This window comes from Zootoca vivipara, chromosome Z (genome assembly GCF_963506605.1).
Source record: "Zootoca vivipara chromosome Z, rZooViv1.1, whole genome shotgun sequence".
Classification (NCBI taxonomy): Eukaryota; Metazoa; Chordata; class Lepidosauria; order Squamata; family Lacertidae; genus Zootoca; species Zootoca vivipara.
The window spans coordinates 2,318,332-2,338,450 of NC_083294.1; the positions used below are offsets into that span (position 1 = coordinate 2,318,332).

The 20,119-nt window shown below is 45.3% G+C and overlaps 1 protein-coding gene across 1 annotated transcript; it reads left to right on the plus strand.

Annotated features, from left to right (window-relative positions):
• Positions 1-4,843: 4,843 nt before the first annotated feature.
• On the plus strand, positions 4,844-18,451 carry CDK9 (cyclin dependent kinase 9). Its single transcript, XM_035102283.2, has 7 exons — positions 4,844-5,073; positions 8,720-8,801; positions 10,195-10,285; positions 12,660-12,826; positions 13,001-13,172; positions 14,838-14,986; positions 15,734-18,451. The coding sequence occupies exons 1-7, from the start codon at positions 4,883-4,885 to the stop codon at positions 16,097-16,099; spliced, it is 1,218 nt and encodes a 405-aa protein (XP_034958174.1). The 5' UTR covers positions 4,844-4,882; the 3' UTR covers positions 16,100-18,451.
• The last annotated feature ends 1,668 nt before the right edge of the window (positions 18,452-20,119 follow it).

The window sequence follows — 20,119 nt, forward strand, 5'->3', positions numbered from 1 at the left end:
AGTTGAGAATCCTGAATTACAGGGTGTTCGGCTAGGTTACCCTTGGGATCCCTTCCAACCAAAAGATTCTTTGAATCTGTGATGCAGCCTAGAATTAGAGACTGTGTCTGTGTGGTGCTAATTTCTCCTCCGTCCTTTCAAACCTCTTCTGGTTCTGAGGAACAAGGTGGGAGAGGAGCTTGTCACAGCAGGAAGGCGAGACACTTGTGCCTCTTCACTGGCCAGACTCATCTCTGCCTCTTGGCCTCTCTCCTCCCTCCTTCCTGCTTCAGCTTCTGCCCTGATTCTGGACTACTCTCTGCTACACACTCTCCCTTCTCACTAAACCCTGTTACCTCTTCTGCTTCCGACAACTCTTCCCATCTTATTCCTGTGACCACTCACTGACATTCCACCACCGCTCCCATGGCTCTTCCCTGGGGACTTCCATAGCTGGTTCCTCCCCCCATTCCTCTGTTTCCAATCAGTCCATGACAATCACAGGATTGACTCATGTCAAGCTTGTGTTCCACTAAGACCCCTAGATCCTTTTCATATGTCCTCCTAGCAAGCCGGGTGCCTCCCCCATCTTAGATTTGTGCTGCTGGTTCTTCCTGCAGAACCTGACATTTGTTTCTTTCGAAATTCATTTTGTTAGTTTTTTTATAATTGTTATTAAATATTTATTAGTTTACAAAAATAAGTGCACTGTCTCTTTTTTCAGCTTGTGTTTTCTGCAGATCAGTGTCATTTGTTGTGAGACATTGATGTTGCATGCAGTATTAAGTTGAGAAGAAAATAGGGGGAAGAGGGCAGGGGGAAGGGTCAGGTAGTTATGCTTCTGTTCTTCTACTTAGTGTATGTGTGGGGTTTTGTGTCAGTGTCACTTGTGTGGGTTCTTCATTTTGTTAGTTTCATCCAGGGAGGCTCACCTGGCACCCCCTTTTACAAGGGAAACAGGAAGCTGCTTTCTACAGAATCAGAGCAGCCGTGAGAAGAGAAGGGATGGCAGTAGCAGAGCCCAAAGAGGCACAAGCTTTTGAGCTACATCTCAGAGCATGGAACAGTACTGAAGGCCATGGCCATGGCCTTGGAAAGAATATTGCTGGGCAGATAAAGAGGTTTGGAGGGGTGCTTTCATCTCAAGGCTCCCTATCCCTGTTATAAGAACCACAGTGGTGCATATCAAAGGCTTAGAATGCTTTGACGTGCTGCACAAGGATCAGAATAAATAGTTTGTCTATCCAGTGCTCTAACACCAGACAGGCCCCCCCGGACTGAGATATGGGTACCTCTGCAACCCTCAGTCTTTTTTGGGTGTGTGGAGGTTCGTGATGGCCCAGAGCCACAGAGCTGTTGGATAGCTGCTGGGGCATGACAGGAATTCCAGACTTCCTTTGGTCCAGGGCACAAACTGATCCATTGTTTTCGCATCAGAGCTGAAAGATCTGATGGAGTGGGGAGGAAATGTGAGCAGATTGGGCCCAGCCTGAAAGGAAGCCAGTTGGTTAGGCAACCAGCAGAGCAGAGCACTGGTCTGTCCAAGGGTCAAGAAGTCGGCAAGCAGCCTGAACCACCCCAGGGACGGGCCAGCGATTCCAGGATTGGCCCTGTGTGTTGCGCTAAATGGAAATCCCCTCTTGCTCTGCAAGGGAATGTGTTTATTCAGGGGCATGTGCCTTTCACCACTTAGCCTTCTGCCCCAACTCCACAAAATTAATTGATGGGTGATTAAGAGCTTGACAACAACAAATCTTCACAAACCACCTGTTTTGACCAACTCCCCTCAGCCCAGTTCAAGCCTGCTTTGGTCTGATGTCAGCTTATGCTGCATTTGTCTTGCAGTGGCTGTTCATAAGAACACTGCATAGGTTTTTCTCTCACTTTGGTTCTTTTAATATATTGCACTGATAATCAATGTGGTAGGCCCTAGAGTCAGAAATCCTCGCTGATCTACTGTGAGTCAACCAGTAGCTCCCGATTTACTTGCTGCCCATTCCTGATTTCTTTTTCTTTTTCTTTTCTTTTTAAATGTCTGCACTATATATAAGGGTCTGGTGACTTCTGTTTCAGTGTATCTGAAGAAGTGTGCATGCACACGAAAGCTCATACCAATGATAAACTTGCCGGTAGTTGGTCTCTAAGGTGCTACTGGAAGGAATTTTTCTGAAGTATGTTATCCGGCTTACTAACCTGATTAAAACAATGAAACACTGCAAATAATAAAACAATGTCAAGGTATGAAAAATGCTGAAGTGTTATCTCCATAACATTTATGGAACTGGCTGAGCTGACCGGAAGACTCCGTGAACAGGGGGAAGAGTCGGTGGAGGAAGATTGGAATAAAGTTAAAGTTTATTTAAGAAACAACTTTAAGATTGTTAAGTTTAATATAAGATGTGGAAGTGTAAGGAGGCTGCAGAAGAGATTTGGTTAAGGTCGTATTGTACCGGTATATTAAGATTTTGATAAAGGTTGAGATAATAAAGAGTGATATTTAGATAAAAGTGTTATAGAAAAATAGAATTTTAAGATAAGATATAATAAGAGATATAATATGTTAGACAAGTTAATGAGAGTTTTGAGATGTTTAATTTTTAAAATAGATGGAATAAGATGTGGAAAGTACTAAGGATGTTATATTTTGAAATGCAGTTGAGAGAGAAAAGAGGAAGTCAGTAAGTTTAGATTTAAAGTTAGAATAAGATTATTGTTTTTGTATTTTGTATTTCTTTTTAATATATTTTTGTATTATGTATTGGTTTTTTTTGTATTTTGCATTTTGCATTTTGTCCTGTGTTTGTTGTATGTTTGTTTAATGCAGGGGTCAGCAAACTTTTTCAGCAGGGGGCCGGTCCATTGTCCCTCAGACCTTGTGGGGGGCCGGACTATATTTTAGGAAAAATATGAACGAATTCCTATGCCCCACAAATAACCCAGAGATGCATTTTAAATAAAAGCACACATTCTATTCATGTAAAAGCATGCTGATTCCTGGTCCATCCGCGGGCCGGATTTAGAAGGCAATTGGGCCACATCTGGCCCCCGGGCCTTAGTTTGGGGACCCCTGGTTTAATGTTTATAAAACCAATAAATATATTGGGGGGGAATACTGAAGTGTTAGCATGCATATGCAGCTTGAGAAGACAGTTTACCAGATGGAGAGGAGCACCTGACTTTCCTTATTGAAGACAGGCTGGGTCTTCAACCGACCAATCCTGCTGCAAGGGATGGTTGTGTCTTTGTGTCTCTCTCTGTGTGTGGGGGGGGACCACAGTCGGACACGACTGGACCTGATGGTCAGGGGGCCCTTTACCTTTTACCTAGTCACATTTTAATTGTACAAATGAGTAGTAAGGAACAGGAAACGATTGCATTAGAAAGCCTGGTTTCTAAGCCTCTTTTTAAAATTTACATATTTTAATTTACAAATGCAGTGGTTAATGGGGAATATCTGCATCTTTTTCCATTATTACTGCATCACTGTCCAGTACAACCGCTGCCTTCGGAGGCCATGGCTCAGGGCTCTGGCTTTTGTGTGGCCAGCAGGGACAGCTAACATGTTGCCCTCCAGGTGTGATTGAACCCTCCAGTTCCCATCCATGGTTGGCTACAGTAGAGGGATGACTCACACTCACTGCTCCACCCACGTCTACCTCTGGCCACACCCACTTTTGCATCTGGCCCTGCCCACCATGGGTGACAGTTGCCCACAGAGAAATGTAGCCCTACCACAAAGAACTCATAGCCCACCTACTTTCAGCGACCAGAAACATCATCACCAGACACTGGAGAGACCTGTCAGGAGTAAGCATGGACCAATGGTACCAAACAGTATGGGAAACAGCCGTACTAGAAAAATTAACCAATAAACTGAAAATGACACAGGGACAAACAGAAGAAGATGGCTTCACCTCTTCATCACACAGCCCAACAAGACAATGGCAAAAATCTACCGACAGCATACAAATCAATATGGCTAACCAGATCCAAAACACCCACCCACCCCACTCACACATGAAAACAAAGACCACCACAGCCAACCGCAAATGAACAACCACACCCTAGGCCAACCCAAATCTCTCTCACCACCAAAGGAACACAAGCGAACAAAAGAGAACCCACACAAGCAACGCTGACATCAAACTCTACGTATATTAAGCAAAATAGAAGCATCGTCACCCAACCCCCAACCTACCTACCCCCCCCCCGCCGTCTAGCTCTCTCCCCCTCTTCTTCCCAATGTCTCAACAAATGAAACTGATTTGTAAAAATGATAAATGGAAAAAATTCGAGAGACGTTGCACATACTTTTGTAAATCAAGAAACCTTTAATAATAATAATTTTTTTAAAAGAGAGAGAGAGAAAGAGAGAAATGCAGCCCTCAAGCTAAACAAATAACAAAAACAAAAAAAACCCCACAACTCATTTTATTTGGCCCATCAAAATGTCACAAACAGCTTTTGGCATTCTCAGAAACTCAGGATCAAGGCTGGATGGTAAACAGAGCAAAGGTTGGGAGATGGAAATAAGAGTTGCCTGATGGATGGATGAGCCTGCCTTTTGAGGGTGCAGCACCTACAAATTATACAGACGGGAGGGGGGAAATCCGAGTTAAAACAATTGAGGCAGAAATTTGCCAGGGTCAGCACCCCCTATTCCGCCTCATCTCATCTTTATCTGTTGAACCCCACCTGTCCTGATAAAAGGCAGCGGTTTGGCTCCCTCTTGAGGCCGCGCGCTGCCCTGCAGGTTTCACGGCGGGGCGGGGCGAGGCGGGCCTCTCCCCTAGGACTTGCCCCGCCCCGCCTTGCCTACAAAGCCCAGCATGCCTCACGGCAGCGAGTCCCTGCGCCCCGGAAGTGGCGTGCGTGGCGGCGGGACGAGGGGAACTGCACAGAAATGGAGCGGCCGGGCGGAAGCGCTCCCGGAAACGTGCCGCTGCGCCCCTCGGACGGAGGCCGGCGGCAGCCAGAAGAGATCAGGGGCGCCGGCTCCGCCATGGCCAAGCAGTACGACGCGGTGGAGTGTCCCTACTGCGACGAGGTCTCCAAGTACGAGAAGCTGGCCAAGATTGGGCAAGGCACCTTCGGGTGAGTCTCTGCCGGGGAGCCCCCCACCCCACCCTGCCCCTCCCACCTCCCTATAGATCCCCCCCACCCCCCAAGAGGGTCCCCCAACCCCTGCTCCACGCTCCCCACCTCCCTACAGGCTCCCCCACTGCTCCAGCCCCACCGCCTCCCTTATGGGCTCTTAGCACAGGGTCCCAACAGACGTCCTTCCTGCAAGCTGCACTGGCTCTCGGTGGAGCACAGGATCAGGTTTAAGGTGCTGGTTTTGACCTTTAAAGCCCTATGCGCCTCTCCTGGTATGCCCCGCGGAGGACCTTAAGGTCCACAAACAACAACATTTTGGAGATCCCATTGCCTCGCGTTCATTCTGGCCTCCTGTAGAGTTGGCTTCCTCTGTTCTTCCTGTTCTAGGCCTCACCCCTCCCGATCAGTTGCCTCCCCTAGTTGCTCTCCAGTCAAGCTCCCACCACAGCAGCTTGAGGTCCCCCTTCCCAACGCAGACACGGGCCACGTTTCCCCCTTAAGCTCCTTGCTGTCCTCCCCAAAAGTCTTGTTGCCTCTTAAATAACTCGCCTGCTTCACACACTGAATTGCTTCCACCGCATCAGCTCCTTTCACTGATTGCAGACAGCCTTTATTAATTACTGTACTGGTATTATTTTTCCCTTGGAGAAGACCAAGGCTGCATAGGTGGTTCAGACCCACCCCCATTTTATCACCTTAATAACCCCAGGATATAGATTAGCTGGAGAGAAAGTCTTGCTTCTGGAAGCATTCTGCTATGCCTCCACTCCAAGTAAGATCATAAAAAGAGGCAGGATGTGGCCTGAGGGGACCCAGGTTCAAATTGCATGAGAGAGCCACCTTACTTGTGGGGGGGACTGTGGGAATACCACATTGAAAACAAAGACAAAGGACCAAAGATTCAACCAGCAAATCTCTGGGAGGAAAAGTGCAACTCTCTTTCCCTTCGCCAGATCTTTTTATTACAATATCAAAAGGTTACAAAGATTCAAATCATCCAATAGAATTCATCCTAACTTCTAAAACCCCTCCCAGGTTTCCTCCCACCTTGAATCTGATACTGTTGGGGAGATCTGGAACTAACACCAAGATGCTAAAAAGACTTCCTGGACTTCAAAGCGTGTACAACTAAAGACAGGAAAGGAGCCCAGGAATTCTTGCATAGATTAACAGTGTCTTGTCAGAAAACAGGTTTGTCAGCTTTTCAAAGGCTAACAGGAAGGAAGGAAGATTAACAGATGCCCTTTTACCCAGATCTATTGAGCCAAATGTTTTACAGTCAGGCATGAAACAAATGGCAACACAGGCCTGTTTCTTGCAACCCAGACTGAAACGTGTTTTAAAGGTGGAAAGAGATGGAGTCAGTAATCATCCCAGAAACCTATGTCCAAGACCAGGATTTTCATAATTCAGGCAGCAGAGGTATATCAAGGGAGCCACGAAGCTCAGACATCCTCTACAGGCACACATAATTATGAGTACCTGATTCCCTTCCATAGATCACTAGAAAGTCACCACTACAGGGGACAACAACCATCTAATCCAGAGGTTTTCAACCTTTTTGAGTCCATGGCTCTCTTGACCAACTTCATTCTTTCTGCGGTACCCTTGTGGGGCTCAGGAGCCCAGTTATGTCACCCCTTGCCTGCAGAGCTGGCAGCCTCTCACCCTTTTTCAAGCACCCTCCCTTGTGGAGTGTTCCCTCAGCCTCCTCTCCTCGGGAGTCCTCTGGGCTGCCACCCCTGGCCTCTGAGCTCCCCAACATGCCCCAAAGAGAGGTGCCTCCTCACACTGCCCCACAGGGGCCTGGGAAGAGGATGCCCCCAGCCTTAGTGGCCCAACAGAGACTGGCCAAAGGTGAACATGAGGCCAGCACCTTACCTTGGGAGGCAGGACCAGGCACTCAGCTCCCAGGCAGGCCTTGCACACAGCAAGCACAAGAAAGGCCAGCACAGCACCTGCCTGCCTGCCTGGCCTCCCACTTGTCTGTCCATTCCCAACAGCAAGGGCTGGTGGACTGGCTGGCTGGGCTCCTTCACCTGCTTGCTTGCTTGCTTGCTTACTCACTCTGAGGCCACCTCAGCTCCTGGCAACCAGCCCCAGAGGCACCATTCGCCTGGGGAGCTGCTACAACAAACAGTCGCCCAAGCCTTTGGGAGGCAGAGACGTGTGAGGGCATCAGAGAAGGGAGGGAAGGAAAGAGGGACAGAGGACAGTGTTGCCCATGGCACCCCGGCCATCATTAAAAGCACCCCAGGGTGCCACAGCATTTTCCTTGTGACAAGGAGTTCCAAAGCTGAGCTTTCCTCAGGCCAAATACAGACATATGTTCTGAGTGTGTTGCAGCTCGCTCTCCCCATTTTAGGCAGAATCTGCTGAGCTTTTAAGTGCAGAAGGGCTTTGCTTTCATTTTTCTCTCTTCTCAGTTACCTATATCTACCAGACTCCTTTCACACTCTGCTTGCACCTTATTCCCACCCATACTCAGATTGCCAGTTTTTAAAATCTCCTTTCTCTTATACTTTTCCATTTCACTTGCTTCTAAAGCAGCTTGCCTCTGATATCCCCTTCCTTTCTGTTCCCAGTTTCTTTGTTTATTAAATTAGATATTATTATTATTAACCTTTCATCTTGCTTTCTAAATTCTTTCAACACTACTGAACTTTCCCTTTCCCCTCAGAGGAGAGAGATCTCTCCCCCAAATTTCTTTGTCTCCAGCCACCTTTACTTTGCATGCAAGAAGTTGCTGGTTTTCAGGCCTTTTTCCAAACCAAAAGGCTAGTGGGTGGGACTGGTAAGTGAGGAGGTAGGGGGCCGGCTGTAACCACTGAGCCCTCATTAAAAGTTCAGTTGTGGGTCCTGGCCTGCTGTCTGAGAAACCCTGTGGAAAACTAGTTAAATTTTAGACTAGAAGAAGTGCCAATCGAAGCAGTGGTGGGACAGTACCTTCTTGATGGTGGTCTCCTGTTCTTTCATCCAGTTCCTCTCGAATAACATGTGCCTGCTTGCTTGGATTCCTCATACTGTTTTGTGTCCTTCTGCAAAGCCTTCCATGTGCCTGACACAGGATACCATCTTAACACATCAGCCAGTGTTTCAAGCCTATTCTTCCTTCCTTTTCTTATCAGCAGGATACTGTAAGATTCAACTTTTCTCCCACATGCACTTTCTTATATCGGGTGCACATACTTTACAAAAAAACAAAACAAAACTCGAGCACTTTTTGAACAGTGCCTGTTTGTTCCAAGGGTACCTCATCAAGTGGCAGCTTCACTCCATGTACATGTGCCAAAAAAAGCCATTCATTGTGTGTATACCTTGGGTGAAGAAGACCAAAGACTCTGCCACTTGTGTGGGCTTTATTATTTTTAGAAGGGTAGCTGCACTTTCCCTGTTCAATTACATGAGGACTGCACAGGAAGTCAAGAAAGGTCCTGCTGGATTAGGCCTGAAGCTGAGCACGTGAAGATAGCACCGTTGTTCGTCTCCCAGCAACTGATGTTCTGAGAGATGTTCCTCTGGAACCCGGGAGTTCCAGTCAGCATTTATCCAGCAACAGTTAGTCAGACGTCTCTGGGGAGTTTGCAGATGGAAACACCTTTAGGTCCTCGGTGAATCTTAACACTTCCCCTTTTCTCTCCAGGGAAGTGTTCAAAGCAAAACATCGTCAAACAGGCAAAAAAGTTGCATTGAAGAAGGTGTTGATGGAGAATGAAAAAGAGGGGGTAAGTTTGTGCTCTGTTGGGGATGTGGGGCAGTGTGTGTGTGTGTGTGTGTGTGTGTGTGTGTGTGTGTAAGGGTGATTATGAGCATGGGAGGTAAAGTAGCTTTGGAACAGGATGTGGGTGCAAAATTGGGTGCGGCAACCTGGATCAGGGGGAGGTGGGTTCATCTGTTGTAGTGTTGTTTCAAAGAGTGGTCAGGCAGATGCTTCCAGGAAGCTCTAATGCAGAACATGAAGTCAGTAGTCTTCCTTTATTATCCTTGCGTTTACCATTCAGCAGTATGTTGCCTCTATAAAGACCTTTGGCTATGTACAGTAAAGGTGACTGCCTGCCTGGCCTCTGATAGGGGAAGTTTCGTTGTGGCTCTCAGGACTGATCCCACTTGAGAAACGCACCCTGTATGAATTTGTGGCATCATTTTTTTTAAAAGCCGTCTCACCATCTTGCAGCAGTGGATTTATTCTGCTGTATCATAATTCCTTCTGTTTCTGGTGTTCATGCTTAGAGGGGTTAATGCTTGTGTTGCCCAAATGGCATGTGGAAGAGAGGGGTGAGTCTTGGCAGGAACCCTAAGGCTTGCAGAAGTAGAAACAAATCTTTTGGCCAAAACCCCAAAGAGGAGGCCCCTCAACAGCTGCCAATTAGTTACTGGATAAACATTGGGGTACAAAGTCCTGTACCTAGAGGACCACCTTATTCCTTGCGTAGCCAACTTAATATTGCAGGTGCCATTCTGTAAGGAGATCCATTCCACACATTGTCAGAATGGAGTCTTTAGGTTGGTGGCACCTACGGTATCGGATGAGACGGCCTCTTGTTTCATATCAGACAGGAGCCTCCTCTGTAATCTTTTTGGAGCCTGCTGAAGACATTCATTTTTCAACAAACCTTTTAAAATCTTTGTCCCAGTTGGCATCTGTCTTGAATACGAATGGATCTTATTTACATGGTGTTTTTAAAAGCTGTTTTTAATATTAATAATTGTTTTAATATGTGCAGTTGTTTTTCTATGTATGTGATTGTTTTATGGACATTGTTGGTGATGGGCCAATGGCCGTAATAAATATCAATCAATTAATATGTACATTGTTGTACTATAAACTCCTTTGGAAGTCCTCAAGGGAAGGGATTCATAGATAAAATAAATAAAATGAGAAGAAACTTTGTTAACCATTGTGGTTTTTTTCTGAAAAGAAACAAGCCAGGTTTTCTAGTTTGCATGTCATTGTAAGTCAAAGCTTGTGGTTTGCTGCTCCTGGAAGGGCAGAGCAACATGTTACAAACTATAGGAATGTGAACCAGTGCACTGCTGGTTTATAATAAGCTATGGTTTAGCATAGATCTCTAACATTTATTAAAGTTTTCTAACTGACTGTCTGGGTTAATTTTTTAGTTCCCCATCACAGCCCTACGGGAGATCAAAATCCTCCAACTACTCAAGCATGAAAACGTCGTGAATCTCATTGAGATCTGCAGGACCAAAGGTAAGAATTGTGGCTGCAAAAAAGGCAGTTTTTATGATTGGTAAGTTCTTACGAAAGCTGGAGATAATAATCGCAATCCAAGGCATTGAGAAATCACTATCCCACAACTCATATGATACAATTGATTGGTTAGATTTAGGCATATGCCACCCTTCCACACTAAAAAAAAAGTATCCCAAGACTGCTTATAATATATGAATGTAAAAACAGCAGCACTATAAAGATATGAATGGGGAGCGGGTCCTGGTGGTTCCTGCATGTGCTGTTGAGGGAAGTGAGGTGCAGATAGGGCTCATCAGCCTGCCAAAGTAGCCCATCCAGGAGAAGGCAAACTCTGATCTTAAACCTGCACTTAAACCTTGCAAGATATCTTTGGGAGAAGAAAAGGCTCAGGAGCAAACCCTACACTAATTCAGAGTGGAATCCCTAAGGCGGTTGGATGGGGCCTGTACGCCTCCTTCCGGCAGCTCCTGCAGCCAAGCTGGTGCCATTGCTCTGCTTTCCTTTGGATCACATCGGCAAGGGGTGGGGTGGGGTGTCTTGTCATCTGGGCAGCCCACGGCCTGCAAACACACTGCCCAGCACCTGGGCAGCAAAACTATAAATTAAAAGCATTTGCGGATGACTTAGTATTAACTTTAGAACAACTGAGCAAGAACGTACCAGAAGTGATAGAAGAGGTAGGCGGGTTTGGAAAACTAGCTGCTTTCAAATTAAATAAAGGAAAAACCAAGATGATGGTTAAAAATATGGACAACCAAGCAAAAAAACGGATCTAGAATAGGCATAGGCAAACTCTGCTCTCCAGATGTTTTGGGACTACAACTCCCATGATCCCTAGCTAACAGGACCAGCGATAAGGGATGATGGGAGTTGTAGTCCCAAAACATCTGGAGGGCCCAGTTTGCCTATGCCTGATCTAGAAATCATGTCTGGGTGGAAAGTAGAGAAAGAAAATTAAATATCTGGGGATCTGGTTAACAGCGAATAACTATAATATTTACCAAGATAACTTACGTAAAGGTTTGGAAGGAAATAAAGAGAAGTATGGAAATATGGGGGGAAATGAAACTATTGTTATTGGGCTAGATTTCGGCTATAAAAATCTTGCTCTTGCCCTCCTTCCAAAAATGTTATTCTTATTTAAAAATATCCCATTCATTGACAACACTTGATGCTTCAAAGATGGCAGAAAAATATATCAAGGTTTATCTGGTAGGGAAGGAAGCCCAGAATAAAACACAAAGTCATGACTGATATAGATTATAGAACAGGCATTTTTATACTTTTTCCATACTCTGTATAATTTTTTTTCCTGGTCACATGATTTATAAAGGTTTTATAAATGTTTGCCTTTCCTTACCATAGGCAGGCATGCTACCCAAATTCTATATTGAGTCATTCCAAATTTCAACCTCTGATATTTTCCAACAACACCCAATCTTTTATTCACCATAAACATGATGCCTGAAAGTAGATTTGGAAATCTGGTAGGGAGAAGCCTCCTCTTTCTTCTATAACAGGCATCCCCAAACTTCGGCCCTCCAGATGTTTTGGAGTTGTAGGCCAAAACATCTGGAGGGCTGCCTGTAATAGAATTTAACAGAGGAAGAAATTCAAAGATTAAAAATTTGGACGATGCGATTTAGTAGAAAAATAAAGAAACCAGGAAAAGGGTGGAAAGGAAATCACCAGGTATTTAGTTGTATGTCAGTATTGATATAAAAGTTGCACAACTAGGGGGTGGAGGGTAGGGGGTGTGGGGTGTGTGTTTCTCTCCCCCCCCCCGGCAAATAAATAATTATAACATTAACAAACAAACAAACTGCCCAGGCTTGCACCCTGGGGAGGTCACTGTGGTGTTACTAATGCAGTAGTTTGGCTTCACCCTTGGAGGCACAAGATGTCTCTCAAGATGGATGCCAATGCCAATAAGTCAATATGGTCCCCTCCAAAGGTTGTCATGCTCCGTATCCGAGGTAGCTTTGTGTGTAAATAAATCTGTATATTTTGCATGTGTTTTTTGTCTTGAGTACTGGCATGCCCATCCCGCCCGATAGTTAGTGAGACTGGCTGGAGCTGATGTGCAACAGCTTCTGGGGGGCACAATATTGGCTACGCCTGCCCCCTGTGGGAGGTGGTTCTGTGAGAGAGGGCTGCGCAGAGTGGCAGCATGTGAAGGACAGAATCAGTTCTCATTTGGGGAGGTGGGAAGGATAGACACTTTGCTTTGCATTTTTGGGTGGATCTGTGAGTACTAAATCTTTTCCTTCTATGTCAGATGATTTTTGATGCTGTATCCTTGTGCCTTAACCTGCCTTGAGCCTTTGAAGGCAAGACTGTGATTGCAGCTGCTTCCTTTTAATTCCTACAGCCTCTCCGTACAACCGCTGCAAGGGCAGCATCTACCTGGTATTTGACTTCTGCGAGCATGACCTGGCTGGACTCCTCAGCAATGCCCACGTCAAGTTTACACTTTCGGAGATCAAGAAAGTCATGCAAATGCTCCTGAACGGCCTGTACTACATCCACCGTAATAAGGTGAGGAGGGGGTCTTCTCTGCTTGAGGTTTCCCCCTGCTCCCAGGCTTCTTGACCTGAAGGAAGTTGTGAACTGTAGCTTTGGGATTTTCTGCCTGCTGGCCCTGTGACTTCTCAGAATGCACCTTTTTATAAATCTTTTTTCTACATCTACCCAATTGTTTTCCTTCTCCAGATCTTGCATCGGGACATGAAAGCAGCCAATGTGCTTATCACCCGTGATGGTGTTCTGAAGCTGGCCGACTTTGGCCTGGCTCGGGCCTTCAGCCTGGCAAAGAACAGCCAGCCCAATCGCTACACTAACAGGGTGGTGACTTTGTGGTATCGTCCTCCGGAGCTGCTCCTGGGTAGGCAATAATTTATTTGGGGGGGGGGGGTAATTGCCTGTTTGTGCTTTCCCCTTCAACCTCTTAAAGAAGCTTTTTTTGTCCAAAAACCGCATTCCCTTGTGGGCAGCCTTCCAGGGGCTGCATTCCAGTGATGGGCAGGGACTAGGGTTGTCAGACTCAATAGAGGACAGGACTTTGCTTGGAAATTAAACAAAGGGTCTGCTGGTGTCTCTTTAAGGTTTCCAGACTCAAAAGAGAGCAGGGCAATTAAAGGCACAGAAGTCCTGTCCTCTATTGAGTCGGGCAACCCTAGCCGGGACAGAGGTGAGTGCAGGTAGAGCAACAGATAAGATTTTCAGTAGGCTACATTCCAGTCACACAGCCCCTGGAGACATTTATGTATATGTATGCACTCCCCATACATACTGGCAAGCAAGAGGCACATTTCAGTGGCACATTCTAGTCAGGCAAAAGCACTTCAGGGGAGTCCATCACAGCAAGGCCTGTATGGCAATTGACCAGAAGAGAGGGAGCATGTCCTGGGCAGAGTTCAAAGGGATGGAAAGCGAAAGGGCTGGAGGGTTTCATACCCCTGAGATCTTACACATATAATAAAAAGGTATGGCTGTGGTCATGCAACAGTTTGTTTGGTTGCCAGCAGGCCAGGTAGCATTGCAGATTACAGCATGACTACGGGGACATGCTAGAAGGGAGGAGGGAGCCGGGTTTGATGGGGTTTACAAGTTCCTTTTTGCGTATTCATAGGACATTACCTTTTAAGAAAGATAATCAACTTTACTCCTGCATTTAGCATTGTGTGGGTAAGGCCTGAAAAAAATAAAGAGGAGCATGTCTGTTTGCCACCTTTCTCCTCAGCATAGAAATCTTCACAACCACATGAAGCAGTGTAGTGCAGGCAAGCATTTACTGTTTCAGGCAGAAGGGATCTTAATTATGCTCGTTGCTACTGGCCCCTTAAGTGACTAGTGAAAGATTTGCCTTCCGCATAGGAAGCTGCCTTCTCCCGAGAGACCAATGGCCCCACCTAGCTCAGAACTGGCAACACTGACTCACAGGCATCTCTCTGGGGCTTCAGGCAGGGTTCTGCTACCTGGAGAGGCTGCCGGGGATAGGACCTGAGACCTTCTACATGCAAAGCAGGCATTCTGCCGCTGAGCTGCAGCCTTTGTGCAAAGCAAGTCTGGGAAAGAGGGGTGCACCACTCCATTCCTTCTCTGGTGGTCTTTCGCATTTCCATGCCTCTCCTTCCTCCTCCTCTTAATCTTCTGCATGGAAGTCCTCTTCACAAAGCATGATTAGACAAACTGTTAAAAGAGAAGACTGTTTTGAATTGCTCACTTACCTTGTTTGTCTTTTTTAATTTGCATTGTAAATTGCTGATAGATTGTAAAGAAATAGCCTACTTATGCTTTTTGTTTACCTGAGGAATCTATACCTCACCGTATTTAAAATGCAATACAAACATTCTAGGGCTTTAAAGACCCACACAATGGATTGTTAATCCTACTTAGAGTAGACCCACTGGCTAACTTGGGCACCTTAATTGGATGCAACCCTAGGATTTCCAGTTGAGACTGGAAGCAAATTGCCAATGTGTTTTTGAAGCTGTGTTGTCCAGCCCTGGTTTCTTTGAGGTTAATTAATGAGTTTCCTTCTGCTTAGGGGAACGAGATTATGGACCACCCATTGATCTCTGGGGCGCAGGATGCATAATGGCAGAGATGTGGACCCGAAGCCCCATCATGCAGGGAAACACAGAACAGCACCAGCTCACTCTCATCAGCCAGCTTTGTGGATGCATAACCCCGGAGGTAGGTTCTGTAATCTATCAGGTGATGAAATCCTGACCACATGCTTGACCAATAGCTGAATTTAGTAGGTATGGCATTTGAATCTCTGGATCATATTTAAACTGCTGTTTTTAGAAACATGGGGTCCATCTACTTGGTCCATCTACTTCACTGCACTGACGCTCTCCAACTGGTTATGCCCCTATTGAGAGATGCTGGGGGGGGAGTGAGCATGGTGCCTTTTCCATGCAAAGCACAGCAGAGGCCCTCACATACTTCCCACTCTTTGACTATTTTAATTGAGATTTATACACTTTGTTGTTGTTTTTAAAAAAGTTTTTCCTAGCCTAGGATAATTTATAGCATTTAAGGCTGCCTTTCTGTTCTTGCTTTCCTGGAAGAAGCTTCACCAAGGAAAGTGGAAATTACCTCTGAGAAAACCATGTTCAGATTCTGCTGTGGGATCAAACACTTTGCTGTGCAGTACAGCAACATTCGGGACGCAGGTGGCACTGTGGATTAAACCACAGAGCCTAGGGCTTGCCGATTAGAAGGTCGGCGGTTCGAATCCCTGTGACGGGGTGAGCTCCCGTTGCTCGGTCCCAGCTCCTGCCCACCTAGCAGTTCGAAAGCACGTCAAAGTGCAAGTAGATAAATAGGTACCACTACAGCGGGAAGGTAAACGGCGTTTCTGTGTGCTGCTCTGGTTCTGAAATGGGTTATCACTCTCCTCCTTCTGGATTTAATCCTTGTCTGGTAACTCCTTAGGTGTGGCCAAACATGGATAAGTACGAACTGTATGAGAAGCTGGACCTGCCGAAAGGGCAGAAGCGCAAGGTGAAGGAGCGGCTAAAGGCGTACGTCAAAGACCCATATGCTCTGGATCTCATAGATAAGCTGCTGGTCCTGGATCCTGCCCAAAGGATAGATAGCGATGACGCCCTGAATCATGACTTCTTCTGGTCCGACCCTATGCCCTCGGATCTCAAAAACATGCTCTCCACCCATAACCAATCCATGTTTGAGTACCTGGCTCCTCCCAGGAGGAGGGGTGGGCATATGCCACAGCAGCCGGCCAATCAGGGCAGGAATCCAGTGGCGACCAATCAGACAGAGTTCGACAGAGTGTTCTGATGGCTGTGGACCAAGAACAAGAATGGAGTACCGGTTTCCAATGGAATAACGAAAATGATTTGTTTCAGCTGTTTTTTTTTTACTGTTGCAAAACAAAACAAAACAAAAACTGGTGGGAAGAGAACAAAACAGCTGTGTGTCTGTGTTTTAGGAGCTGCAGGGCTAGATTAAACACTGGATAGGTGTGTAGATTTCTGCCTAGCTGGGCTATCACAGACTGAATTGCGGCTTTTCTGTGCTTGTTGATTTCTAAAGTACTGAAACAATATCGAACTTTTTTTTAAAAAAAATCCATTGGTTCTATGAATTTGCACTGCTAGGAAAGTGTGTATCTGGTGTGCAGGAGCATGGAGCAGAATGGGTAGGGTCTTGTGTCCAAGAATGGCTGCTGACTTTGGATCATACCGTGGGGCCTGTCCACTTCTGCCAGCAAGCTCCACACGTGTTGTGGCGGTGGGTTGGTTAGGGTGGCCAGGAAGCAAGCTGCAGATCTCCCAGGCTTTGGTAACAGAGGTAGCCTTCCCGTGGTGGCAGAGAAGAATGCGGACCCATCCTTGAGCCACTGTAGGATGGCCATCTAACCAGTGTTTCTTAGAGGTCCCCAGCTGTTGGACTACAAGTCCCATCATGCCTGACCACTGGTCATCCTAGCTATGGATGATGGGAGTTGTAGTCTAACAGGTGGTCACCCAAGTTTGAGAAACTGAATTCTAATCTTTTTGCTGAACCACTACGTAGCTCTGCCATGGATTTTGTAGACTTCAAGCTTTATTATTATTATTATTAAAAAGTCACAACAGCAGGCAGTAAATGCTCACTTACTTGGGCCTAACAAGGCAAGAGGTCTGATGACTTTCCACCCTGGGAATGGGTGGGGATACTTACCTGTATTATACTTTTATCATGTTCTGGTCTTTTTCTAAATAGCTCAACTGTAATAATAAAAGGTATTTGCATATATATTTGGTACTGTGTAAGAGTTTCTTTATTTTTTAGATTGCAGAGTTGGCCAGCGGTGTGGTATGGTAGTTAAAAGTCTCAGATTAGGTGTGGAGTACAAATTCTCCCTTTTGGAGCTGAATGACTTTGGACCTGTCTGTCTGTCTGTCTGTCTCTCATATGCCTGCACACACACACATTATCTCTTGGCTTACCTCACTTGCAGGGTGGATATGAAGATAAAATGGAACAACTATGTATGTCATTTTGAACTCCTCTGAGAAAATGTGGGATAAAAGAAATCAATAATAAGTAAATACCATTCTGATCAGGAGGTTTGGAATGAAGAGTGCTGATTGATCTTCTCTTAGAAGTTACAACTGTGATCGTTCTGTCCAGTGGAATACCCAAAAATAGGGCATATTGGGGCAGGGAGGGGGCCTGCTGGGAAGGAATACACAGTCTCCCCTCTATATCGCATCCAACCACCTGCCAGTCCTCAGATGATGGCTTTCAGCCAGTCAGATCCTACTCCACAGACCTCTAAGGGAATTGCAACTAGAATACTTTAAAAGGAGGTGTTAACCCACATTAACAGTACGGGTGTACTGCTAAATTTTATTTGGTATTGTAAAATGTATATTAACTCTCAAAAAATAATTCTTTGGCCTGAATTTAGTTTAAAAGGGCATGCATTTCTGCCTTTGGTTTTTGGGTGGAGATGATACAGCCAGATTACACTGCTGCACTAAATTATACTGGGAATCTCTTTTTGTTTTATGTGGCAACAAACGCTTCCTCACTAGTGAACCCAGCCAGATGGGAGGGGTATAAATAATAAAGTAGTTTTTGTTAATCTATATCGAAATGATAGATTGGATGAGAACATGAAACATTGGATGATAACAGGGTAGTTTCTTACACAGCTCTGACAGAATAGTGCCTCAACATTTTACTCAAATCCCTGCTGCTGTCACTTTCAGAGATGTTTTGTTAAAAAAAAGCAGCTGGGAATTGTGGCCACTTGATGGTCTAAATGGACTTTGGGTGCTAAGGGTTAAAATGTGGGTAGACCGGCCAAAGCCAAAGGGAAGATTAAGGATTTCGAATACGTTTGCTTTGCAAGGTTGAGCAGGGTGGAGAGAAACCGCTCACCTTGTGCAGGGGAGGAAGGCTTGGTATGTCAGAGGGTATCAGAACATATCAGAGAAGTGCAGTGCAGTGTAGTGGTTAGAGTCTTGGACAGAGACCTAGGGACCAGGGTTCAAATCCCTGTCGATCTTGGGCCAATCACTCTCAGCCTAAGTTTTCTCATAGGGTTGTTGTGAGGATAAAATGGGGAGCGGGAAAACTCTATGCTGCTTGAAAGACAGGTGGCACACAAATGTAATTAATCAGTGCTTTTTTTCCCGGGGGGGGGGTGGAGTGCATGGGTAAGCATTCCCCTAAACATTTTGTGAATCTAACGGGAGAAGAAACTTTTTTTTAAAAAAATGGTTTCTTCTCTAGCACGGTGAATTGTCAGTTCTGTTGCTACCCCCGATGGCAGCTTCATTTCCTGCCACGGTGTTTCCTGAGTGTTTCCTGAGTCTCAGGTGGAAGCGGGCGTTTATTGTGTGAAGTAGGAGTTGGAATCTAGCCCGGTGATTGGTCATTTTCGTCGTTGCCACATCTGATGGCAACTTCCTTTCCTTTACTGGTGATTTTCTTGAGTCAAAATGAAAGTAGCCCTAAACATTTTTTTAAGGGGGGAAAAAGCACTGTAAATAATAAAATAAATAGATCTGGAACATGCCTGTTTACTGATGAGCATTGGTTCAGTCATGCTCACTTCTTGGCCGTGCAATGTGAGGGATTCAGATATGCCTTTAAAAAATACAATAACTATATATGCTCTTATGTTAAATGCTTGCTTGAAGCTTTCTATTTTTATTAGGTATTTTGTGGTTTTATATCTTGATTTTATTCTGTGAACCTCCCTGAGACCCCTGTGTATAGGGCAGTAAGTAAGTAAATAAATAAATAATTCATCTCAACCATTGAATTCCAAAGGTTTTATGTCTGGGTCATATTGGCTAACAGTTTCCTGTAAGATGAAAAAGGGAAGTTGAACTAGACACTGAGACAGCTTGCGGTTTTTAACTACATTACAGCGTTTTGAAGTCAGAAATAAAGGGTTTTCTCTCTCTCTCTCTCTCTCTCTCTCTCTCACACACACACACACACACACACACACACAATCTTAGTGGGTACTGTGAATTTTACAGCAGGTTACAGCAGTGGTTCTTGTGACCATGACTGTCCAATCTGAGCATCACATTCATTCATCATTTATAAACTGCTTTATTATTATTATTATTATTATTATTATTATTATTATTATTATTATTATTATTTTAAATCTATTTAAGTGGTGTACAGCTGAAAACAACAACATCTATGGTTCTATGATTATGACAAATCACAAAATCAAAACCAGTAATATATATGAAAGAAATGAAAGCATATGAAAGTGATTAAAAGTTGAGGGGAGCCAAACCTGTAAAACAGTCCAAGCCTGAGCAAAAAGGTTAGTTTTCTCAAGAAGTCTGAAGGGAATGATGGTTGCTATTTCACATACAGCAGAAGGCGATAGCTTTCCACAGTACAGGGGAAACAGAAGAAAAATGCCTGTTTTCCAGGCCGATGATCTATGATATTTTGCCAGCTGCAGCGCCACAAGTAAAATTTCCCAGGAGCATCAAAGTGAACTTGCAGAGGGAGATGGTCTTGCTGGTAACCTGGACTCCAGTTGTTCAGGGCTATGTGCATAAACAACAGGACCTCGAAACATGGTCCTGTGTGCGGTTCCCTCAGCACTGGTGTAATATGTACTTGTCCAGGTGATCCACTCAGCAACCTGGCTGCAGTTTTTGGCTTTTGTGACCTGGACAGTCACAACAGTCCTGTAAGGTAGGTCAATGTTATTACTTAGTAGATGGGGTGGGGCAGCTGAGAGAAGAGTGGCTTGCCTAGGTCTTCTCACGAGGCTGTGGCTGGGGTGAGATGATCTGAATCAGGGGTCAGCAAGCTTTTTCAGCC